General features: G+C 40.8%; 1 protein-coding gene across 4 annotated transcripts in view; it reads left to right on the top strand.

Moving 5' to 3' along the window:
* GCM1 (glial cells missing transcription factor 1) overlaps positions 1-22,846 on the top strand; it is a 98,943-nt gene that overhangs the window by 15,959 nt on the left and 60,138 nt on the right. For 3 of the 4 annotated variants that reach the window (XM_045057654.1, XM_023254062.2, XM_045057653.1), the window contains exon 2: positions 15,460-15,674. In XM_045057654.1, coding sequence (XP_044913589.1) covers positions 15,600-15,674 — 75 coding nt within the window. In that variant the 5' untranslated portion in view covers positions 15,460-15,599. Of the gene's footprint in view, positions 1-11,871; positions 11,977-15,459; positions 15,675-22,846 lie in introns of those variants that run through there. The other variant, XM_003986242.3, reaches the window with a different exon arrangement.

Genomic DNA, 22,846 nt, shown 5'->3' with positions numbered 1-22,846 from the left:
CAGTCCCTGGGGTCACCAGGCACTCAGCCTGTGAGCCAGTGGCTTTCTTTTTTCGTCCACATCCACCTCCATTTAAGTTGGAGCATTCTCCCCTTCCTAAGTTGGTTCCCCTGATGTCTAATTTGTCTTTCCAAAAAATCATTGAAATCTCTCTTCTACTGTGGCCTCCTTGCCTGTTTGTTGTGGTTGTTAATTTTTGCCCTAATATCATTTAAAGTTCCTTTACAGTTACTCTAGCAATGGGTTTGGGAAAGGAGGGGAAATAAATGTCTAGAGACAATCTGCCGTTATTAGCTACAAGTTTCAAATAGGCAAGTTTTGATGAGGAGATGGGAAAAAGTGCAGAGGATGGGGCATTATCCAGAAAAGGGGCTCAGTATGTATGGTAGGGCTGGGTAGACAGGCATCTTGAAGGCACCAGGTCCCTGGGTAAAGCTGAGAAAGGTACAATCCATGGGTTTGCAAGGAGTCTGGAGCACTCAATGGGCAGTTAATCTGACCACTTCATAGCTTTGCTCTAAGCACTCCTAACTTGCGCCAACCATCAAATTTATCCAGCCATCATACACTTAATCAACTTTATACCTACTTTTTCTAAACTAAGCATGAGGATCAAAGAGTAATGTTCCTCCTACTCAACCTGTACAACCTTACCCTCCCCTGTCATTTTTTGCTGATTTTCTCTCACTGTTGCAGAGTCTTTAACAGAACCCGAGATGATTTCATTAACAAAATATATACATTAGCAGGTGCTTTCACATAGACACATCAGATTTTAAATAAAGAGCTCACTGTCATGGAAAACTGTCAAATTAAATCACCAGATTAGAAGGATCTTTTTTCTTTTTTTTTTAGTGCTTATTTTTTTGACAGAGAGAGCCCCAGCAGGGGAGGGGCTGAGAGAGGAGGACAGAGGATCCGAAGTGGGCTCAAAGGAGCCTGATGCAGGGCTCGAACTCATGAACCCCAAGATCACAGCTTGAGCCACAGTTAGATGCCCAACCAACTGAGCCACCCAGGTGCCCCAAGATAAAAAGGATCTTAAGATGTTGTCCAGCTTGTATTTCTTTGCTTCAGGGTGAAGTGAAATCATACTTAGGACATGACTTCAAATCCTCATTCACAGCTACTGACAAGGGTGAGGGACACAGCTGGAGTTCTTGTGAGACCTCGATGTTGTCCCCTGCCCCATGTTGCTGGTGATGAGCTAAATGGCTGAGACTCTCAGCTTCTTCATCTATGAAATTGCACAAATAACTCACCCTGACTATCTTGTAAGATTCTTGTAAAATCAAGTGTGATCATTCAGATCAAAATGTTTCCCTAATTGTACACTACATTGATATATTCAAAGATAAAGTTAATGGAATTTTTCAGGAATTTTGCTACATTTTCTGTGGAATGTGAAACTAAATGCAGTACATTCCATGATCTTATGACACAATTTAGTAACAGTTCTTTAGAGAAGAGGGAAAAACAACAAAGACAAAAATCTGTTTTTTGGGTTTTTGTTTTAGTACTAGAATTTACGTCTCAAGTCTGAACTCCGTGCTACTTCTCTGAGCCATGTCTTGTGCTCTAGTTTCCTTTCTTTTTTATCTGTGTTGAGTTTCTCCGATCTTTATTTATTCTTTAAAGTTTATTTATTTATTTTGAGAGAGACAACAGGTGGGGAGAGGGAGATAAAATCCCAAGCAGGCTCCACACCATCAGCGCAGAGTCAGATGTGGGGCTCGAATTCACAAACCGTGAGATATGACCTGAAGTCGGACGCTTACCCAACTGAGCCCCCCAGGCACCCCAAGTTTAAACAAAGGCTTGGAAAGCTTAAATGTACTGGGAATAACCCAAATGTCCATCTTTAGATAAATGTATAAACACAGTGTGGTGCATGCATACAATAGGATAGGATTCAGCCTTAAAAAGGAAGGAAATTCTGTCACTTGCTACAACTTGAACCCAGAGGACATTATGTGAAGTGAAATAAGCCAGTCACAAAAGGACAAATACTGTATGATTCCACTGATATAAGGTACTTAGAGTTGTCAAATTTATAGAGACAGAGGTAGAATGGTGGTTGCCAGGGCAGAAAGGAGAGTTCTTATTTAATGGGTATATTTTCAGGTTTGCAAGGTGCAGAGTTTCAGAGATGGATGTTGGTGTGGTTGCATAACAGTGTGAATGTATTTAGTGCCACTGAACTGTACTTCAAAATGGTTAATGGGGCACCTGGGTGGCTCAGTTGGTTAAGTGGCCAACTTCAGCTCAGGTCATAATCTCATGGTTTGTAGGTTCGAGCCCCACGTCAGGCTCTGTGCTGACAGCTCAGATCCTGGAGCCTGCTTCAGATTCTGTGGCTCCCTCTCTCTCTGCCTCTCCCCTGCTCATGCTGTATCTCTCTCTCTCTCTCTCTCTCTCTCAAAAAGAAATAAGCCTTAAAAATTTGTTAAAACAGTAAATCTCATGTTATTTTTTACCACAATTAAAAAAATAAGAAACATAAAGCAGCTTAAGTACATGATAGATGTGTAAGTCCAGTAGCATTCCCAGAAAAATCAGGTGTGCATGCTTCTCTAGAATCTTACATGTCTGCAGCACAACAGTAGGCATTCATTGCACTTGTGGGGCCTGTCGAATTGCATTTGGTCTCCACATATCAACTTTTTAAGTGATTTCCATGAATTGTTCTCAAGGCCAGGTTTTCTGGATAAAAGTTGAAGAAATTACAAGAAAGGTGACTGAAATACGTTTCCATAAATACCAAGTTCCAAATATTACTCTAGAGAAAGAGGAAGAATTACAGGAACTATAGTTTCAAAAGGAGAGTCCATTTCAGCTGAGTTGTTTGTATTCCTACCTTCCAAATGACTGGAATTTTTGGTAAATGACAGCACTAGCAGGGACCTTGGGCAATCGGCTTGTCCAGACCATGCCTTCAGGCAAATAAGATATCATCATTCCATTTTGCAGATGAGGCAATCCTGGTGCTTAGAGAGGTAGAGAACCTCGTCTCAAGTCACACAATAAGTGAAGGAGTTGGCGTCCAGAACTTGGGGCTCCTGCCCACCAGGACCTGGGCTTATTTCTGCTATGTCATACTCTGTTTTCCATAAGTCCCATCTCGTTTCTCTAGCACATTCTAGAGTTCATGTATTAGCCATCCTAATTATTGTGTAAAAAAGAAATCTTTGAGTGTGCCCCCAGGCTAGTGCTCTGGGAAAAAGCGGGTGGTTAAAAAGCTTCTCAGAGTTGTTGTGATGGATATCTGGAATTGAGTCCGAGACTCAGACTCTAGAGACAGGAATCCATGTGATGGTGGATGAATTGGTTGACCTCTCTGACTCTCAGATTCCTCCTCTGTTTAAAAACATGCCCAATTCCAAGAGTTCTTGTGAGTCAAATGAGATTTGTTTGTGAAGGTATTTTGTACAGTATAAAGAAAATGGTGTTTTTGTAAGTGTGGGCCACAGAGTCTTGGGGGTCGCCCAGACCCTTTCGGGAAGTTTACAAGGTTAAAACTGTTTTCATGAATATACTAAGATGCTATTTACTTTTCTTCACTATAAATCTCTTATACATATTCAGTGAGGTTCCCAGAGCCTACATGACATTCACATGCACTGTAATAGATGGAACACAGCAGCAGGTATGAGATGTCCCACTGCTCTCTATTAGGTTAGATATTAGAGATTGGCAAAAAATGTTACAGTAACTCATTCTATGAATTTTTGTTTTGAAGACCCAGTTATTTTTTACAGAAGTGCTATTTGTGTTAAAATGTACTGGGTTATTACTATTATTTTACATCAATTAATAAATATTTCAAATTTGTTTCAGCTCTGATTTCTAATCTGGTAAATATTGACGGATGTAACCACAGAAAGCTTTTTGAGATTCCCATTCTTTCTTTTTTTTAAATTTTTTTATTGTTTATTTAGTTTTGAGAGAGAGACAGTGTAAGCAGGTGAGGCACAGAGAGACAGAGGGAGACACAGAATCCAAAGACACAGGCTCCATCCAGGCTCTGAGCTGTCAACACAGAACCCAGCACGGGACTTGAACCCATGAATCGTGAGATCATGACCTGAGCCGAAGTCGGACATTTTACCGACTGAGCCACCAGGCGCTCCTCCCATTTTTTATTAAGAGTGTAAAAATATTTGAGCATTACTGCCATAAAGTACTGTACAAATAGTAGATATTTTTACTTGTATCACCAACTTAAAAAATATATATATATCATGGGGCTCCTGGGTGGTTGAGTCAGTTGAGCGTCCACCTTCAGCTCAGGTCATGATCTCACAGTTCATGAGTTCGAGCCCCACATCAGGCTCTGGGTGGACAAGCTCAGAGCCTGGAGCCTGCTTCGGATTCTGTGTCTCCCTTTCTGTCTGCCCTCCCCTGCTCACGCTCTGTCTCTCTCACTCTCGAAAATAAAAAATAAAAATTAAAAAAAAAAAAATATATATATATATATCATGATAGAAAAGGATGCACGTTTCTTACAGAAAATTTTTTTTCTGTAAGTTTTTTTTAAAATTTATTTTAGTAATCTCTACACCCAACCTGGGGCTCAAAATAACAACCCTGAGATTAAGAATCACATGCACCTTCGACTGAGCCAGCCGGGTACCCCTCTTATGGAAAATTTAGAAAATTACAGATAAATATGAAAAAGGAAATAAACATTACCAATAATCCCATTATTGGTTACCATTCTTGTTGTGTTTTTTTCTCAGTATTCTTTTATTTATTTATTTTAATGAAGGTGTCATTACCACACTATGTTACGTTAGTTTCAGGTATCCCATCAGTATTCTTTCATTACAAATATCTAAGCTGTGATTTTGCCAGGCTTCAGAGTTTTGGGTGGCATCATGAGGCTGTCATGTGCTGGCCTTTGGCCCCACCTGCAGGATCCCAGCTCCGCACAGTTCTCTCCGGGATTGTGTTTTCTCGTGTGTGCTCATCACTGAGTCTCTTGAGTTACCACATTCGTCCACCACTCTCCCTCTCCTGCTCTGCCCTGTTTGGGGACAGCAGCTGCTAGAGCCTCCCTCCATGGCCTACCAGAGAAGGATACCCCAGTTGCCCTGTCCTGCACGCTCTTTCCCTCCACTTGCGGGTGAGCAGGAACCATCAGGCTGCAGAAGCGGTGGGTGCTGGGTGTGTTGGAGCCAGCCCTGGGGGCAGAGGAGCCTCGCTGTGGGCAGGACCTCCCTCCTCCTGGGATGTTTTGTCTTATGGACGTTGTCAGTGGGCCATTGTACTGAAAGCGGCTCTTTCTCCTTACCCTCTCCCAGCCCCCCTCCCTTCCTGCCATCTTTCTAGTCCTGAAATAGGAACCCACCACGGGCTAGAGATGTGGCAATTTACACTCTGAGTGCTGAATATCACCAGAGACCACTCTCCTCCAGATGACCAAGGTTCAGTACTTTAGGACTTAGTACTTTATAGTAGCAGTCGTCAAACTTTTGGGTCTGTTTTTACTCTTCAAAATTAATAAGAACCTTCAACAACTTTTGATTATGTGGTTCTATCTACCCATATTTACCACATTAGATATCAGAACTGAAAACAGTTTGAAATATTTATTAATTCATCTCAAATAACAGTAACAACTTGTTACATTTTAGCATAGATAATATTTTATGTTGACATTTATGAAAAATAACCATAAAACCATGTTTTTATGAAAACACCCATAAAAATTTTAGTTTTTATGAAATACAGTTTGGGTATCTCACTCCTTCCTGGAAATGGCAAAATCCTATTCCTGCTTTAACTATTCTATGATTCTTTTTTTTTTTTTAATCTGTGACTCTTAAATTTTAAAAAATTGGTGTTGATTTCCTAATTAGCAAAATTATTCAAGAAACAATAGTTTTCTCAATTCTGCTTTTATTCATATTGTTATCAAGCTGTAGGACATCCCATTTCTTGCTTTTTAGTACAAAAGGACAACAAAATATTATAGGAAACTGGAAACAATCCACCATTTTTTTTTAATGTTTATTTGTTTTTGAGAGAGAATGGGAAGGGACAGAGACAGATGGAGACAGGATCCAGAGCAGGCTGTTCACTGACAGAAGAAGGCCTGATGTGGGGCTTGAACTGACAAACCGTGAGATCGTGACCTTAGCTGAAGTTGGATGCTTAACTGACTGAGCCACCCAGGCACCCCCACTATTATTTTTTTAATGTTTGTTTATTTTGAGAGAGAGAGCACACGCTCGTGTGCACACTGGAAAGAGTTGCAGAGAGGGAGAGATAGAGAGAATCCCAAGCAGGCTCCATCCACACCATCAGCCCAGAGCCCAACACGGGGCTTGGTCTCATGAACTGTGAAACCATGACCTGAGCCAAAATCAAGAGTCAGACGCTTAACCAAGACTGAGCCACCCAGGTGTCCCAACAGTCCACTGTTATGAATTTGAAAGCTTGTTTGTTTTTTGTTTTTTTCTTTTGTAAGGGGTTGACACTTGGGTTCATGGTTGTGATATTGATATTACATACATATCTATCCGTCATAGTTTCTATAAGTGAAACAGTTCTCAAGTCTTAGTGAATATTTTATCTTTCTTTTTCTTTTTTTTTTTTTAAGTAAGCATTGTGCCCAATGTGGGGCTCGAACTCACAACCCTGAGATCGAGTCACATGCTCAACCAATTAAGCCAGCTAGGTACCCCTTAAAGTAAATATATTTTTTAGAATTTTTTAATGTTTATATTTTTGAGAGAGAGAGAGAGAGAGAGAGAGAGAGAGAGACAGAGTGTGAGCAGAGGAGGGACAGAGAGAGGGAGACATAGAATCTGAAGCAGACTCCAGGCTCTGAGCTGCAAGCACAGAGCCTGATGCAGGGCTCGAACTTGTGAACCGTGAGAACATGACCTGAGCCAAAGTCAGTCACTAACCAACTCAGCCACCTAGGTCCTTCTAAAGTAAATATTTTTAAATTTCATAATAGTTTCCAGAGAACACCATGACATCCAGGAGCTTCCCTACCTGAACCACCAATTAGAGATCTCAATGGTCAACCAAGTCTGTCTTGTCTGCCCAGAGACTGAAAAAGAGAACACTAAGTCAGCCTCCTGTTTCTCACAACAGATGCAGCTCAGAATCCAATTAAAGATGATGCAGAGTGGTTTTATAACTGAAGTATATTATACAGAACTTGGAGAGTTCTCCACATGAGAGCCACAAATGACTTAAAATTTGAGAAACCCTGAAGAAAACATCCAAAGTTCAGTTTTGCAAAGCTCTGAGAAGTCCCTTGATTACCTGCTCTAAGAACTACACGTGCTGGGGGCTCCTGGGTGACTAAGTTGGTTAAGAGTCCGACTTCAGCTCAGGTCATGATCTTGCAGTTCCTGGGTTCAAGCTGTCAAGGCTCTGACAGCTCAGAGCCTGCAGCCTGCTTTGGATTCTGTGTGTGTGTCTTCCCTTTGTCCCTCTTCTGCTTGTGCACGCTCTCTCAGAATAAATAAGTAAACATTTTTTTAAAAAAATGCATGTGCTGGTTTAGTGTCTAATTGGGCTGATGATGACAATTCTTTGTGTCCTGCACATTTGACTCAGGTGAGATATTACGAAGCATTTTTCTGACTTTAAGGGGTATCTGATGAGTTCCTTTGGGTGCCCACCTTTCAAAGGATAAATAAAAGGAGAATGATTTATTTTGAAATCTGAGCTAACTTTAGGCTTACCTAGATGGGAGATGCGTGAGGTGATCTTTAACAGGTGCAAATTGAAGATCTACATTGAAAGGAGTGAAAGTGTATGTGGTATTTGTGGATCCTATAATTCCAAATAAGAGAATTGGAGTTGGCCACAGGCTTGCCTGAATGCAGGTCACATTCCTTGCTCTCCCTTTGTCTGTCTTCTTCTGCACAGAGAGAGAAGAGAATCCCAAGCTGGTTCTGCTCTGTTAGCACAGAGCCTGATGTGGGGCTCGATCCCATTAACCGTGAGATCATGACCTGAGTGGAAACTAAGAGTCTCCCCCATGTGTGTGCATGCTTAACCAACTGAGCCACCGAGGCACCCCCGTTGCTCAGATTTTGCCATGTGACAGCAGAGATATAGCCATACAGCTCTGAAGCCAGGCTTACAATTTGGCATCTGAAATGAAAGAGCAATCTCTCCACCTCTGACTTGGGAAATTCTAGGGAAGCATAGTGTAGGTCAGACTGGGTCCCATGCTGGGAGGAACAGAAAACTCTGATGGACAGCCTTTGGGGGAAGAGCAGTTTCCTAAAAAATGGTGAGGTAAGGAGGCAAGGGATAGTTGATACCAGAAAGGGCTTGTGTGTCAAAGAGATTTACTCTACCATGAAGGGAATGCCTTTTAACATCATAGTTTTCTAGTTGATATTTCTCCTTTGACCAAGATCAGATTACTGATGCCAAGAGATTGGCTACTTCATGATATTGTAGAGATTGAGTTACTTAACCCCTCTGTGCCTCAGTTTCTCAGACTAATGTAGCTTAATAATATTGTATTTCATGAGGCCATTGTGAGGATTCAATGTTTAGAACAATGCTGGACATACAACAAGGGTTAAATAGATGGCTTAGTTCATGGTAGAGGGACCAGACAATGGGTGGAGCTAGGGCCTGGAACTTCTGTTGAGATAAGGTAGGCACTGGGAGGATCGACAGAGTTGTAGATACTGGAAAAGTTCATTCATCTAGTACAGCAAGGTATCTGAAGGCTATGAATTGGAAACCACAGGTGGTAGTCTAGGCAAGCAACTAGACCTTGAGGGCCTACTTTGAGGGTCTGGCATACTTGTCCTAAAGCAGAAGCAGTACAATACCGCTCTCTCCCTGGCCCTTTTTAAACATTTGGAAATATAAGGGTAGGAGGTTATGGTTGACATTGTGACTTGGATGTGTTTCTGGACTTCAGTGTCTAGGGAAACAGTATTTTTATGGGACAGTCCTATACAGAGAAGAACTATCCTTAAAAAATGCCTAAAGCACCCCACCAATGAAAGAAACCAGAATGACCTCAAGAGGCAGGCCCCAGAGTGACCAGGAACGCAAGACAGAGGTACTGAGAAATCCAAGCTTCTGTGGTTGTGATCAGTCACCACGCAATAGGGCCTCTGGGCACCTGACTTTTAGAGCAGGATTCCTGTGTTCTGGGAGGAGACAGAGACTGAAAAGAGTGATGTGGAGCTCTGAGTATATGGGAGCAGAGACAAAGACTCCAGACTCTGAACAGCACTGGATGGTTCATGTAGGACCATGGCCAGTGGGTTCATCTAAGTTCTGCCCCACCTCTGCCACCTCCATGCTTGTGAGATACCATTTCTGTAAGTCTTGATTAACTCCCCTGTTAAGGGGGTATAATGAGTATAGCATCTACCACATAGGGGTGCTGTAAGGATCAAGTTTTTAGCATGGCACCTGCCAACATTGTAAGAGTTCCATCAAGGGAAGCAGCGATGATTATTGTTGTCATTAATAACAATGACAGAGATCCATTTAGGAGAATCTGACTAAAAAGGTAGGACGTTGGCCTTAAGAAAGTAGAAGTGCTGTTACCAATCTGGGACATTAGGTCACAGCCCAATCAGAGTGTGGAGACAGCTCCTCGGTTCCTTCCTGTGTCGGAGGAGGGTTGGTTATTGGGAGGAGGATAGACGTGATGTTGAAATGGGGTTCTAGCAGGTCATTGTGTGAGGAGACAGGAAGTGGAAGATACCAACTTCTCCGTAAAGAAACTAGCAGCTTAGCTGGGGGGCCAGGACTAAAACTCATGAAGAGTTCACAGAATAGTATGTACATATACTCTTATAATTCTGCAAAGTAATATCTATGTTTGGTGATGTATGTAGGGGAAAATAAAAGTCTGAAAGGACATGACCAAAATATTAACAGTGGGGATATCTAGGAGATGAGAACATGATTTTTTAAAAAAAGATTATGACTTTATTTTATAATTAGAAAAAGATGTTAGTTATAAGTGATCTAAGACAGCATGTCATTCAGTTAAGAGTTCTGGAACACCATAGAAATGAGAAACCATGCGTTCTAGAATAATATGGGAAGATCCATAAGGAGGTGGCATTTTGGGAGGTTCCTAAGGGATGGATAGGATTTAGACACGGATGGCAGAAGACCTAAGGGAGTAGATTATCATGATCGGTGTGCCAGTTACCAATTTATTTCCTCTTGGGTCTAAAAGCCATTCTTGGCCCTGCTTTGTGATTCTGGAACTGAACCATATAGACCTTTCTGTCTTGCCAGCTGGCACAGCAGTAGGCTTTGTCCTGCTACAGCATATTTGGGGATGTTGAAAGAACTCCCTGACCAAGGAGGGACTGCAAAAAGCAGATCAAATTAGTAAGATAAAGCACTAGAAAATGTTTCAGGGTCCCAACCTCCAGGCAGAAGAGAAATTCATTCATGACCTGAAAGACTAGTGAGAAATCTTCTCAACATTGCCAAAGATTGCCAAGCATCTTCCCAAGGATTTTGCCCTCTGGCCTGCTCATCCCTTCCTCCGCAGTCTGTCTTACATGGCCAGGACCTTCCTGACAGGCACCTACTTCTAATTCTGAGCACACTGCACTTTCCACACCACTTTACCTTTGCCCACAGTATTGCCACTACCTGGAACATATTTTTCCATTCTTTGATGCCTTGACAAATATCTGTTTGTCCTTCAAAAGGCTGATCAGGCATCACAATGGTGGAAGAAGTTTCCCTAGATTACTTTCCCTCCAGCTTCATACCTTCCCCTTTGATCTTCTTTCTAGACTGCCTCTATACCATATGTTATCTTCGGCTTATTTAGTGTTATTATTCATCTTTTCCTCCATTAAACTTTTTTTTAATGTTTATTCATTTTTGAGAGAGAGTGTGAGCAGGAAAGGGTCATGGAGAGAGGGGGACAGATTGTCCAAAGCAGGATCTGAGCTGACAGTACCAAGGCCAACGTGGGGCTTGAGCTAAAGGAACCATGAGATCATGACCTGAGCTGAAGTCTCACGCCCAACCTACTGAGCCACCCAGGTGCCCCTCCACTATTAAACTTCTTCATGGCTTTAATTCTCCCTGAGCCTTGCAGACAGCCTGGGACATAGCAGGTGGGCTGAACTGACTTAGGCTGTGCCCAGATGGCTGAGGACATCTCTAGAAGGGAGAATGGTATTATTTTTTTAAAGTTTTTATTTATTTATTTTGAGAGAAAGCACTAGTGGGGGAGGGGCAGAGCGAGAGAGAATCCCAAGCAGGCTCCGCACTGACAACATGGAGCCCAAGGTGGGGCTCGATCTCACAAACTGTGAGATCATGACCTGAGCTGAAACCAAAAGTCAGATGCTCAACCGACTGAGCCACTGAGTTGCCCCAAGAATGGTATGATTTGAGAGGATTGGAACACTCAGAATTAGCGGGGGCATCATTGGTACATATAAAATACCATTTTAGCATTTCTGGCTTAGGAATGTTTGCAATCTAATATCTATCCCAGTAAGTTCCATTTGCATGATATTTTCCTACCTCTGTCTGTCTGTTCTCTCTCATACACAGGCAGGGGTAAGTGGTAGGAGAATTAGAATCTACTGCTAATCCATCTGCTTTGGGCCCAACCTATGGAATTATGAGCAGGAAAACACCTGTACTTCCTCATGAGGCTCTTTTCAATGCCCATTTCATTTAAAATCCCCTCTTAACATAAAGCAGGGAAGAGTTTAGGGGTGAATTATAGGATATCCATCACAATTGGACTGGGGACAATTGGACTAGTTAAGTAACTCCCTGGATCTCTCTTCCCTATCTGATGACGTTGAGAGCATCTGGATTTTGATTGGACTGCTGCCAGAGCTCATTAGCATAGCGTACCTTGACCTGGATTAGGGAACAGCAGCTCCTGCGTAGAAAATGACCAGAAGCTGCTGGGACCTGAACCAGAGATGAGATTTTTATGACAGTGTTGGCTGCATCTCCAGAAGAAGTCAGAAGGTAAGGAAGCCACAAATCCTGCGGAGAGGCGAATGTAAGGAATGGGACCATAGGCACCCCATTCCTACTGAATTTCATTTGTTTTACTTCCTTTGGTTCTCTGTAGAAATGATGAAATCTGAATACACATTGGCCCAACTTGTTTTAAAAAAGAAAAAAAAAAGGAAGTCTTTACGATTTATTTTCTTTAATTCTGGAGGAAAACTGAGTTGAGTTGTTTATTTTTGAAAGGCTGCAGTCTTCACTATGTTTTGTTCTTAACTTTCAGGGAAATAGTAAATTAATGTTTGTTCATTTGGCAAAAATTTATATCTGAGAAAATCAAAAGAGCAATGTAGCTTTCATGCAGCAAGATTTGTTATTCCCCTCCCCTTAATTTATTTGTGTGTGTGTGTGTGTGTGTGTGTGTGTGTGGTGTTAATTTATTTATTTATTTTGAGAGAAAGTGAGAGAGAGAAAGGAAGGGGCAAAGAGAGGGAGAGATCAAGAGAGAGAGAAAGAGAGAGAGAAGGGAAGGGGCAGAGGGAGGGAGAGAGAGAATCCTAAGCAGACTGTCAGCATAGAGCCTGACTTGGGGCTCAAACTCATGAACCGTGAGATCATGACCTGAGCCTAAACCAAGAGTCAGGTGCTTAACTAACTGATCCACCCAGGTGCCTCTACCCTCCCCTTAATTTAAAAACAAAAGAATTATGTCTATGTTGCATAGGCTGAAAATGCGACAGTGCTTTAGAATTTTTGAGATACGAATCTTGTCATTCAAGGTGTTTTTTTTTTTTTAAGATCAATCTATTCCAATTAGCTATAACAAATTTTAGACAATCTGAGTTACTGTTGTTGAAGTTTAAAGAGGTAAGCACATAAAACTGTTGCCATCACATTTACACTTGATCTTTGTGTCTCACAGACTTGTTATTTAAATCTTCGGAATTCAAGTCTGTCTGTGTCAGCATTTCTTCGGTAACTCAATATTTATTCCCCAAACATAGAATTTGTTTTAAAACTCCTGGGGATTTAGGGCGCCTGGGTGGCGCAGTCGGTTGAGCGTCCGACTTCAGCCAGGTCACGATCTCGCGGTCCATGAGTTCGAGCCCTGCGTCAGGCTCTGGGCTGATGGCTCGGAGCCTGGAGCCTGTTTCCGATTCTGCGTCTCCCTCTCTCTCTGTCCCTCCCCCATTCATGCTCTGTCTCTCTCTGTCCCAAAAATAAATAAAAAACGTTAAAAAAAATTAAAAAAAAAAAAATAAAACTCCTGGGGATTTAACCTTACAAAGCAGTGTTTAAAATGAAGGTGATCGGGGCACCTGGGTGGCTTGGTCGGTTAAGCGTCCGACTTTGGCTCAGGTCATGATCTCACGGTCCGTGAGTTCGAGCCCCGAATCAGGCTCTGTGCTGACCGCTCAGAGCCTGGAGCCTGTTTCAGATTCTGTATCTTCCTCTCTCTCTGCCCCTCCCCTGTTCATGCTCTGTCTCTCTGTCTCAAAAATAAATAAATGTTGAAAAAAAATTTTTTTAATAAAATAAAATGAAGGTGATGGACTACATGCTCTTTGAGTCTTTGACCACTAGTTTATAGGTGAGTGTGGTAGGCGGGATAGGGAGAGAAGAGACCCCTATTAGCTTGATATGTAATGGTTATATGTTCAGGTCAACAGTCTTCTCTATCCAGATACTTTCCCTCAGCGTATCTCAGTGATTGACAAGTATTGGGGTTATATAGTTTTTGTTTGTTTGTTTTGGTTTTGATTTTTTTTAGTTCTTTTTTTAAATTTAATTTTATTTTTTAATTTACATCCAAATTAGTTAGCATATAATGAAACAATGATTTCAGGAGTAGATTCCTTAATGCCCCTTACCCATTTAGCCCATCCCCCCCTCCCACAACCCCTCCAGTAACCCTCAGTTTGTTCTCCATATTTATGAGTCTCTTCTGTTTTGTCCTGCGGGTTATATAGTTAAATAAAGGTACATAACTAAGGAACAGAGCTCATGAACTTCCTAAGGTGGAGACTATTAAACTTTTAGTTCAAGTTTACTATTAAATTGTTTTATGTAACATCATTATGTCCCTTGCTTTTACAAGGGCACCAGCAGTGGAAGTGTCACGCTTGTAAACATGTTTCACTTAGTGTTCTAATAAGCATATTTCATCTGCAAAATGATTAATTTTTCCTCAGAGTAGAACACCCTTCCTTTCTTTTCTTCCTTCCTTCTTTTCTTCCTTCCTCTTTCTTTCTTTTTTTACCTTCCTTCCTTCTTTCCTTTCTTTCTTTTCTTTTCTTTTTTGTAAATCCTCTTTAACCAATTAGAAACTAGAGCAGTATTTCTATGGGGGGGGGAGAAGAAATGCAGTTTGCACAAACATTTTTGAATGTCTATCATTTACATAAATAATTTAATCAAAGTAAAGTGAGATAGAATTTTCTTGGAGGGGGGAGGGAAGCAGGAGATTGCTATCGGAAAGTCTTGAAGAGTGCTTTGAGTTATAGTAGAAACATTATTTTTAAGCAATAGTTCTCAAACAGTTTTGCCACCCAGGGGACATTTGGCAATGTCTGGAGACATTTTTGGTTGTCACAACAATGGGATGGGTTGCTACTAACACTTAATGGTCATAGACCGAGGATGCTGCTAAACATTCTTTTTTTTTTTTTTAATGTTTATTTTTGAGAAAGAGAAAGAGAGAGGGAGAGGAGAGAGCATGAGCGGGGGAGGGGCAGAGAAAGACAGACAGAGAAAATCCCAAGCAGGCTCCATACTGTCAGCGCAGAGCCTGACTCAGGGCTTTATCTCACAAACCATGACATCATGATGACTAGAGCTGAAATCAAGAGTCACAAGCTTAACCCACTGAGTCATCCAGGTGCCCCTGCTATTAAACATTCTACAATGCACAGGATAACCCCCCACAGCAAAGAATTATCAGGTCTAAAATGTCTTTAATGCCAAGGCTTTAGAGGAATCTGATGAGGATATCCATTGATAATATTTGAAGATACAAAGTGCACACTGGATTTATTGAGGAGAGGGAAAATAATCTCTGTGGCAATTTAGATTTAAAAAATACTTCTAGATACCTTTGGTTGTGATGTTTCCCACTTGTAACTTGAACCACATGTTGGCTACTGTACAAAAGTGTATCCATGAAAATAACCCCAAGCCAGTTCTTCCTCCTGCCCCAGGGAATATGGGGGAAAAGGTTCTAGTCATTGGCTGCAGATGACAATGGTTGCTACTCAGGCTTTCCCAACCTAGAGACGTCTAGCTGTGAGAAAGGAAGCCCACGCCTGAGGTGAAAACGATGATCATGGTGCTTCTGATTCCCCATGGTCAAGCTTTATTTCAACAAGATACTAATGGCTTCTACATTGTTTTTATTTGTGTGCTGGTGCTTGAAAAAATGTCAGTGAAACAGGTTTTTCTAGCAGGCAAGCACTGATTTTTATTTCTAACGGTCAGTGTTACTATCATTTATTTTTTTAGTGTCAGGAATCAGTCTCCAGGTCTAAGCTGCTTGAATAAAGAGTGGACTGATCAAGTCTACGAAGCGCCTTTGAAAGCAAAATCTCAACCACTTCTGCGGGAAGTTGGATAGACAGAAACCCGTGGGTGATCTGACTATCATGGAGCCTGAGGACTTTGATTCCGAGGAAAAAGAGGTGTTAAGCTGGGATATTAATGATATGAAGCTGCCACAGGTATGTACTTGTTATAAGAATCTGCCTTCAGCATGTGGCTATAAAGCTGGACTCTTGACTTGCTAAGACCTAGAAGGAAATTGGTGAGAGTCCAAGCTGGGGAAATTCCTCTCCTGAAAGCTTCAGCTGGGCATCCAATTGAGGAATTTTAAGAGGGGAAGCCATGACCTATAATTTGAGTGGGTTTTGACTTATCAGGTTCCCCCCACACACATACACACACAATAGTTATAGACTGAAACAAAGAAAATGCAACTTCCTTTCTCTTTCAAAGTTGGCTTGGCTGATGTTGCCCCCAACTTAGCTAGCTAGTAGAATAAAATCTGTGATAAAGTATTTGCCCGTAGATTGACTCTGCAGAGTACACAAGTTCTCATACAACCTTATTTGCTATAGTAATGATTTTAAATTAAATCTGTAACTGGAACGTCCAAATGATAGTGCTTTCATGGGATTTAGCAGCTCTTCTAGAACTTTTGTTGAGTAATACATGGTACATACATGCTGGGTGTTTTCCAGAGACAGAGTGACTTTCATTTCATGTTTTCTCTACCTTCATTTTTGGCACTTGACTTTTTAATTCTTAATTTGGTGGAAAACATTAATTGTTTAAAACTGGTGCCCTTTCTGGCATTTGAAGGATGCTTTCCTTGGAGGTTGTTGGAAAGGGTGTTGGGAAGGTTGACTGGAGACCAGCAGTACCTTGTAATGAAAAGGTCAAGCTAGTCTTCCTGATTCCAGGGAACAAGAAATTTGGATTATCCCAAGTGGAGGAGAAAAAAATGAGGTTCCATAGTCTTGATTTATAACCATTCCAGATTTCGTTCTAATAAAGACTTCCACATCGCTCCAAATTTCACTCTACTGAAGATTTTCTTTTGTTTCTGTTTTCTCCTTAAATTCCCCTCTCCATTACCTCTTGGTAGGTCTTGGAGGAGCTGGAAGACACAAAGTGTACCCTACTTTCCACTCATGTAAGGATAGTTAAATAAACCACAGCTAAATCACATAAGTACCTATTGTAAGGATTTGTCCTTATGGTTTCTCTTAATGGTTTATGATTGTTGTAGCTGTTTTCGGGGAAACTTGAAAGTACATTTTAGTTATTCCTGGTTCAGGGACCTATATTGATGCCTAGTCCTTTTCTTGATTTCTTGATTGTAGTTCACAAGTAGAAGGTGTGTGTCCTAAATATCAAGGTGGAAGTAAGCAGATACATAGAAAATTTACAGTGTCACATCCTAGAGCAGGGATTTTAACGGGGCTGGAGAACCCTCTGAAATGGGAGGGAACACTGTGTACTAACATGCACTTTTTTTTCTGGGACAGAAGATCCATATGATTCATCAGATCTGTAGACAAAAGGAAGAACCACTTCTCTGGAGGGAAATTCAGGGCTCATAAAAGTTCATTTTCCCCCACGAATTTCCCAAAACAAAAACAGTCTCAGCTACTCAACACATTAAATTCAGAAATTCACAGCAAAAATACACATTCACTTTTGAAAATGTATCATTTATAGTTAATCAAAAAGTTTGATTGCTCATGGAAATAACTCCGTGACCCTCAAGTGCCCTTGTAAATATGCCAGGGAAATGATTAAAAGTGCAAAATCTCTTAATATTTTCTAAGCAGAAACAACACCATCCCAATGTGGGTATGTGCTGGCTCTGGAATCCTATCAAGAACCAGCCGAAGTGAAAAATAAAAAGATTTCCAAGCAGATTAAGTTGTATATTTTGTGAGCATATCTGGAGGCTGAGCGGTTACATTGTGTAAACCAGGGTATGGAGACAAATGCCTGGCTTGGGATTCCAGTTCTGCCTCTTTTTTTAACCTGTAAAGCCTTAGGGAGTTGTTTACCTTTACTGAGACTCCCTTTCCCCTTCTGAAAATGAGGCAGTTGCACTCACTAGTCTCATAGAAGCTTTCAGTTCTAATGGTCTAGGATTCTGTGACCTGAGGTTAGGAAGGCAGCCTGCCCTCTAGAACTGGGGGCCCAGTGCTAACACAATGCCTGGCATGTTAACATGCCAACAAATAACAAATGTGGAATTCATTAGCGAATGGCTCCACTGCTTAGAATCTGTGGGACTCTAAACAAATCGATTTTCTCAAGTCTCAGTTACCTGCTCGGTAAAAGGAAAATAGTAATTCCTTATATACCTTGCCTCAGTCTCTAAAGTCTTTAGAGCAGTGTTTCCCAAAGTACGTTCTATAGAGTATAAGTGACGAGGTATTTTTGTGGGTATATAAAGAAAGAGGAAACAGAAACACTAGATTCAACAAAGTTCAACAGATTTCTTCGCTGCAGACTTGAAGACTTCCATCCATGCAATGGCAGTGCTCCCAAGGGGAGGCTGTGTTAGGCACTTTGGCCTGACTTGTTTTTGGCCGTGGAGCCCTGCCGGCGAGTAATGTTCCTCATGTCACCTGTTTGGGCACAAAAAATGTGGTTTAAAGGATCAAATGCAATTGCTTGTCATTGTTATAGATTTCCCCAGTGTCATTCTTTGTCACATTCATACAAGGAATTTAGAATTTATTTTTCATAATTTTGTGTTCTTGCCAGAATGATTACTTCTGCAGTGTGTAGGCAAATTCCTATAACTTGTAGACCAATTTCTTTCCTGCTAATCCACTCACATGCTTCAAGTTTCAGGATGGTCACCTGAATGTTAATTGCATCTTCTGTTACCCATGTCTATTCCATGTCCCCTTGTACATCTCAGTTATGTCAAGATATATGGATTAAATTTTGGCAACAGTGAATGGTGACGTCCTCATTAGGACATCTAACATTTCCAAATGACTAGAATGTGCCAGACACTACAGCAGGCTCCAGGGATACAGAGGCCATTAAGCTATGTTAACTGTCACGGAAGGGCTCATGATCATCTGGGCAAATGTAACAAGGTCCGTGCCTGAACGGAGAACCTAAATCATACAGAAAAATGCTGGAGGTACTTGAAAGAGGAAGTCTGTAATTCAGGGCCCCTTGGGCATGGGAAGCAAGGCAGAGATTCTGGCAAAGGGCTTTCTCTGGAGAGGCTGTAAAATGTAAAAGGATTAGGGCAGGGGAAGGAAGCAAACAGGACAGTCAAGGTAGAGCAGGTCACCAATGTCCGAAGGCTATTCAGCCTCTACAGTTGAGGGAGCTTGTGCATAGGCATTCGGCCAGGATGTTTGGGAAGTTACTGGCAGGAAAGGTGGCTTGGAAGCAGGCTATCCTAAGAGGATTCCATTGTTTTCTAGGAAGTGGGCAGCCACTAGGCTTTTGGGGCTGGACAGGATCATGATCAGATCCAGGGCTCAGAGCCCACTTGCCCTTGCTAAGTCATCTCTCCCCTCTATTTGTTTCATGTGTGCTTCCTTCTTTCAGCTGCATGTATGTCTTTATCAGTCTTCATTTCACTTGTTTCTGGTCGCTCCTCTAACTTGTGGTTATTTTTATACCATTTCTCCTTACTCCAGCCCCCAGGGACCCAACCCAGAACGGCAGGCACTCAACTTACTCAAAAGCATCATTGATAAAATGTCTCTATTCCAGGGTAATATGATATACCAATTTTGCTTTCCTGTTTTATTTCTCCGTAAATTACATTTTTCATTTTAAAAGTTCAAATGTAATTGCTTTAGGGTTTGCTTGGTCCAAACAGCAAATGTCTGGTGTTGGTTTATTCTTTCCTTCATTAAAAATGTTAATTACAAATTCCTGGAAAGTAGCACAATCTCATTAATACGACTCTAACACTTGACAGCCTTGAATACCTAGGAGAGTTCTTTTTTTCTTTTTGTTGGTTGAAAATTGGGAAGGGAATCACTTCTTTTGCTTCCTAAGTAGTAGCCACTTCAGCAGGGTGCCAGTTTCTGTGAGCACAAATACAGGGTGTTCCAGTGGCACCACAGCAGACAAACCCTGAATCATTTTGTTCCTATGCAGGGGCAGTGTTCAGATTAAACCTGTGACCAAGGGTGCCTGGCTGGCTCAATTGGTAAAGCATGCAGATTTCAATATCAGGGTAGTGTGTTCAATCCCCACATTAGGTATAGAGCTTACTTTACTTTTTCTATTTTTTTTCATTCATAACTTTTCACTTGGGTCTTTTTTTTTCCTAAATATAATTTATTGTCAAGTTACCTAACGTACAGTGTATACAATGTGCTCTTGGTTTCATGAGTAGATTTCCATGATTCATTGCTTACATACAACACCCAGTGCTCATCCCAAGTGCCCTCCTCAATGCCTATCACCCATTCTCCTCTCCCCCCCCCCCATCAACCCTCAGTTTGTTCTCTGCATTTAAGGGTCTCTTATGGTTTCCCTCCCTCTCTGTTTTTATCTTATTTTTCCTTCCCTTCCCCTATGTTCATCTGTTGTGTTTCTTAAATTCCACATATGAGTGAAATCATAGGATATTTGTCTTATTTCACTTAGCATAATACCCTCTAGTTCCATCCATGTTGTTGCAAATGGCAAGATTTCATAATATATATATATATTATATGTACATATATACATATGTATACATATATACATATGTACATATGTATATATGTACATATAATGTATATATACATATAATGTATATATATATATATAATGTATATATATATATATACACATTCATCAGTTGATGGACATTTAGGCTCTTTCCATAATTTAGCTATTATTGATATTGCTGCTGTAAACATTGGGATGCATGTTAGAGCTTACTTTAAAAAAAAAAGCCGGGGCGCCTGGGTGGCTCAGTCGGCTAAGCGTCCAACATCAGCTCAGGTCACGATCTCGCAGTTCGTGGGTTCGAGCCCTGCGTCAGGCTCTGTGCTGACAGCTCAGAGCCTGGAGCCTGTTTCAGATTCTGTGTCTCCCTCTCTCTCTGACCCACCCTGTTCATGCTGTATCCCTCTCTGTCTGAAAAATAAATAAACGTTAAAAAAAAAAAAATTAAAAAAATCCATGGCCAAAGCCACACAAAGTCATTAACTCACAAAATCGCAAGGTTTAAGTACATTCTTTCATAGAGAAAAGATTTTTAAAAAATATACATGGGCTAAACATAAATACAGGCCAACCTAAAACCTAGTGAGTCAACCACAAAAAAAGCCATGTCTTCAGTTAGTTAATTCCTGGACCATGATTTTAGCCAGCAAGGTTGTCTTTGCCTTAAACTCGTAAGCAAAGGTGAACCTTTGAGCTCTTTCAGTGAATTCATGTGGCTTAGTGTAATCACAATGAGCCAGTAATCGTAATCAAATGTGTCTTGGTGCTAAAGAAGCTAACAGGTAAACCAGATTCTGGATCTCTTGTCAATTATTATCTGCCTGCATGATCAGGCATTGTTGGTCTGACAGGGCCACCTGTGACTTTGTCCTCCTTGCTGGTGTTCTCCTTGATCTATGCTGGGCCCCCTTGGTCATCGAATCCCCACTGCTGGAGCCAATTCTGCCATCCCATGCTTCTGGTGTGATGGGGATAGCAACATTACTGCATCTGTGGTAGGAGAAACTCTTCTCTGGGTGCCTTCCAGAAGGTCCCTTGCTTAGTCAGGTAGAGTAGAAAAGGGAAGGAAGAAGAGAAGAGAGAGGTAGGTGATGAAGAATATGGAAAGTGGGGTACTCTGGCCCACCTTAGTGTTGTCCAAGCAAATAAGGAAATTTTTGTTTTGAGTTTTGTCCCTTTAATGAAGGTAGGAAATTGCAGTGTTAGCCTAAGAAGTTATTTGTGAGCTAACTCGAAAACATTTTGTTGAGTTGAATTTCTTCCTTTCATAACACTTGAAGTTTGGTTTCCAGTTGGCCAGAAGAGCTAAGTTCCTGAAAAGTTGTATGTAAATTAAAATGCTGGTCAAATTTTTTTTTCCCTGTGTTCCATAAGTAACATCTAATTTTTTCACTCTTATCTGATTTGCTTAAAGGCATATCTGTTTGCTATCCCTGTTTTATTTGTAAACATTAATGATAAAGAATTAAGCTATGAGGAGGCTGGGTGGCTCAATCGGTTGAGCATCTGACTCTTGATTTCACCTCAGGTCATGATCTTATGGTTGTGAGACCGAGCCCCAGTTCAGGCTCCATGCTGTGCATAGAGCCTGCTTAAGATTCTCTCTCTCTCCCTCTCTCTCTGCCCCTTCCCACTTGCATATGCAAGTTTGTGCATGCTCTCTCAAAATAAAATAAACTTTAAAAAAAGAATTGAGCTAATCTTAGCATTAAAGAAAATCTGCAGATAATTGCTTTATATGAGAGTGGATTATATTCTAAGTGAAATCTATTTTAATGTAAGTAACAACATGATAATGTAGGTGTTTTGATGCCTTATTTCAGAATTTTGGTTTTAATTGTATTAGTTTTATATAATAGTATATATTTAATTCTTCAGGGACTCTATTAGAACTTTAAGTAGTTAAACTAAGCAGAAAGAGGAAGGATGGGTGCTCCAGAATTACATGGAGTTGCAAAGATTTTTAGTGAGAGGATTAGATCTCTTAGTAAAAAAATTAGAGAAGTCATAGAAATGTTAGTTAAACCCCCAGTGATGTTACCCATGAGATTATAAAATATAAATTACTTAGATTTACATGTTGGAAACCTTAAGAGTATTCCCTTTAAATTATAAACTTCTTAACCAAGAGGAAAAACAAAGAGTTACTCATGAAAAGTTAGAAATTAAAATAAACAGATCTCTTGAAAAGAAGAAAATATTTTATGGAGATTTGCTAAACAAGATTAAGAAATGATTATTCTTTCTTTTTAAATTTTACCTGTCTGGTGCCTTAAATTTACAAGGCTTTCAGAGATCACTATCATTCATTTGACACCTGAGTTCCTTTGAATTATTGGAATCTGGGTTTTGTCTTAATTTCCACATCCAGTAAGCATCTGACTCAGAAGACTGGGCATAGAGAGTAGCTTGATACGAATACATTTACTCCTAGTAATTTTCTCAAGTCCATACATTGTCAGAATTATTACTGCATTACTGATGAAACTGGAAGAGTAGGCTGTCAGTAGAGAGGCTATCAGGGGGAAAAAAAAAGCTTAAAAGATAGTCAAATGTAGAGGCACCTGGCTGGCTCAGTCAGAAGAGCCTGTGACTCTTGATCTCCAGGTCATGGGTTTGAGCACCACATTGAGTGTAGAGATTACAAAAACAAACAAACAAAAAACCT

The sequence above is a fragment of the Felis catus genome, chromosome B2, assembly GCF_018350175.1.
Source record: "Felis catus isolate Fca126 chromosome B2, F.catus_Fca126_mat1.0, whole genome shotgun sequence".
NCBI lineage: Eukaryota > Metazoa > Chordata > Mammalia > Carnivora > Felidae > Felis > Felis catus.
Note: the sequence above shows the minus strand (reverse complement) of the source record. Positions and strands in the feature narration are given on the sequence as shown.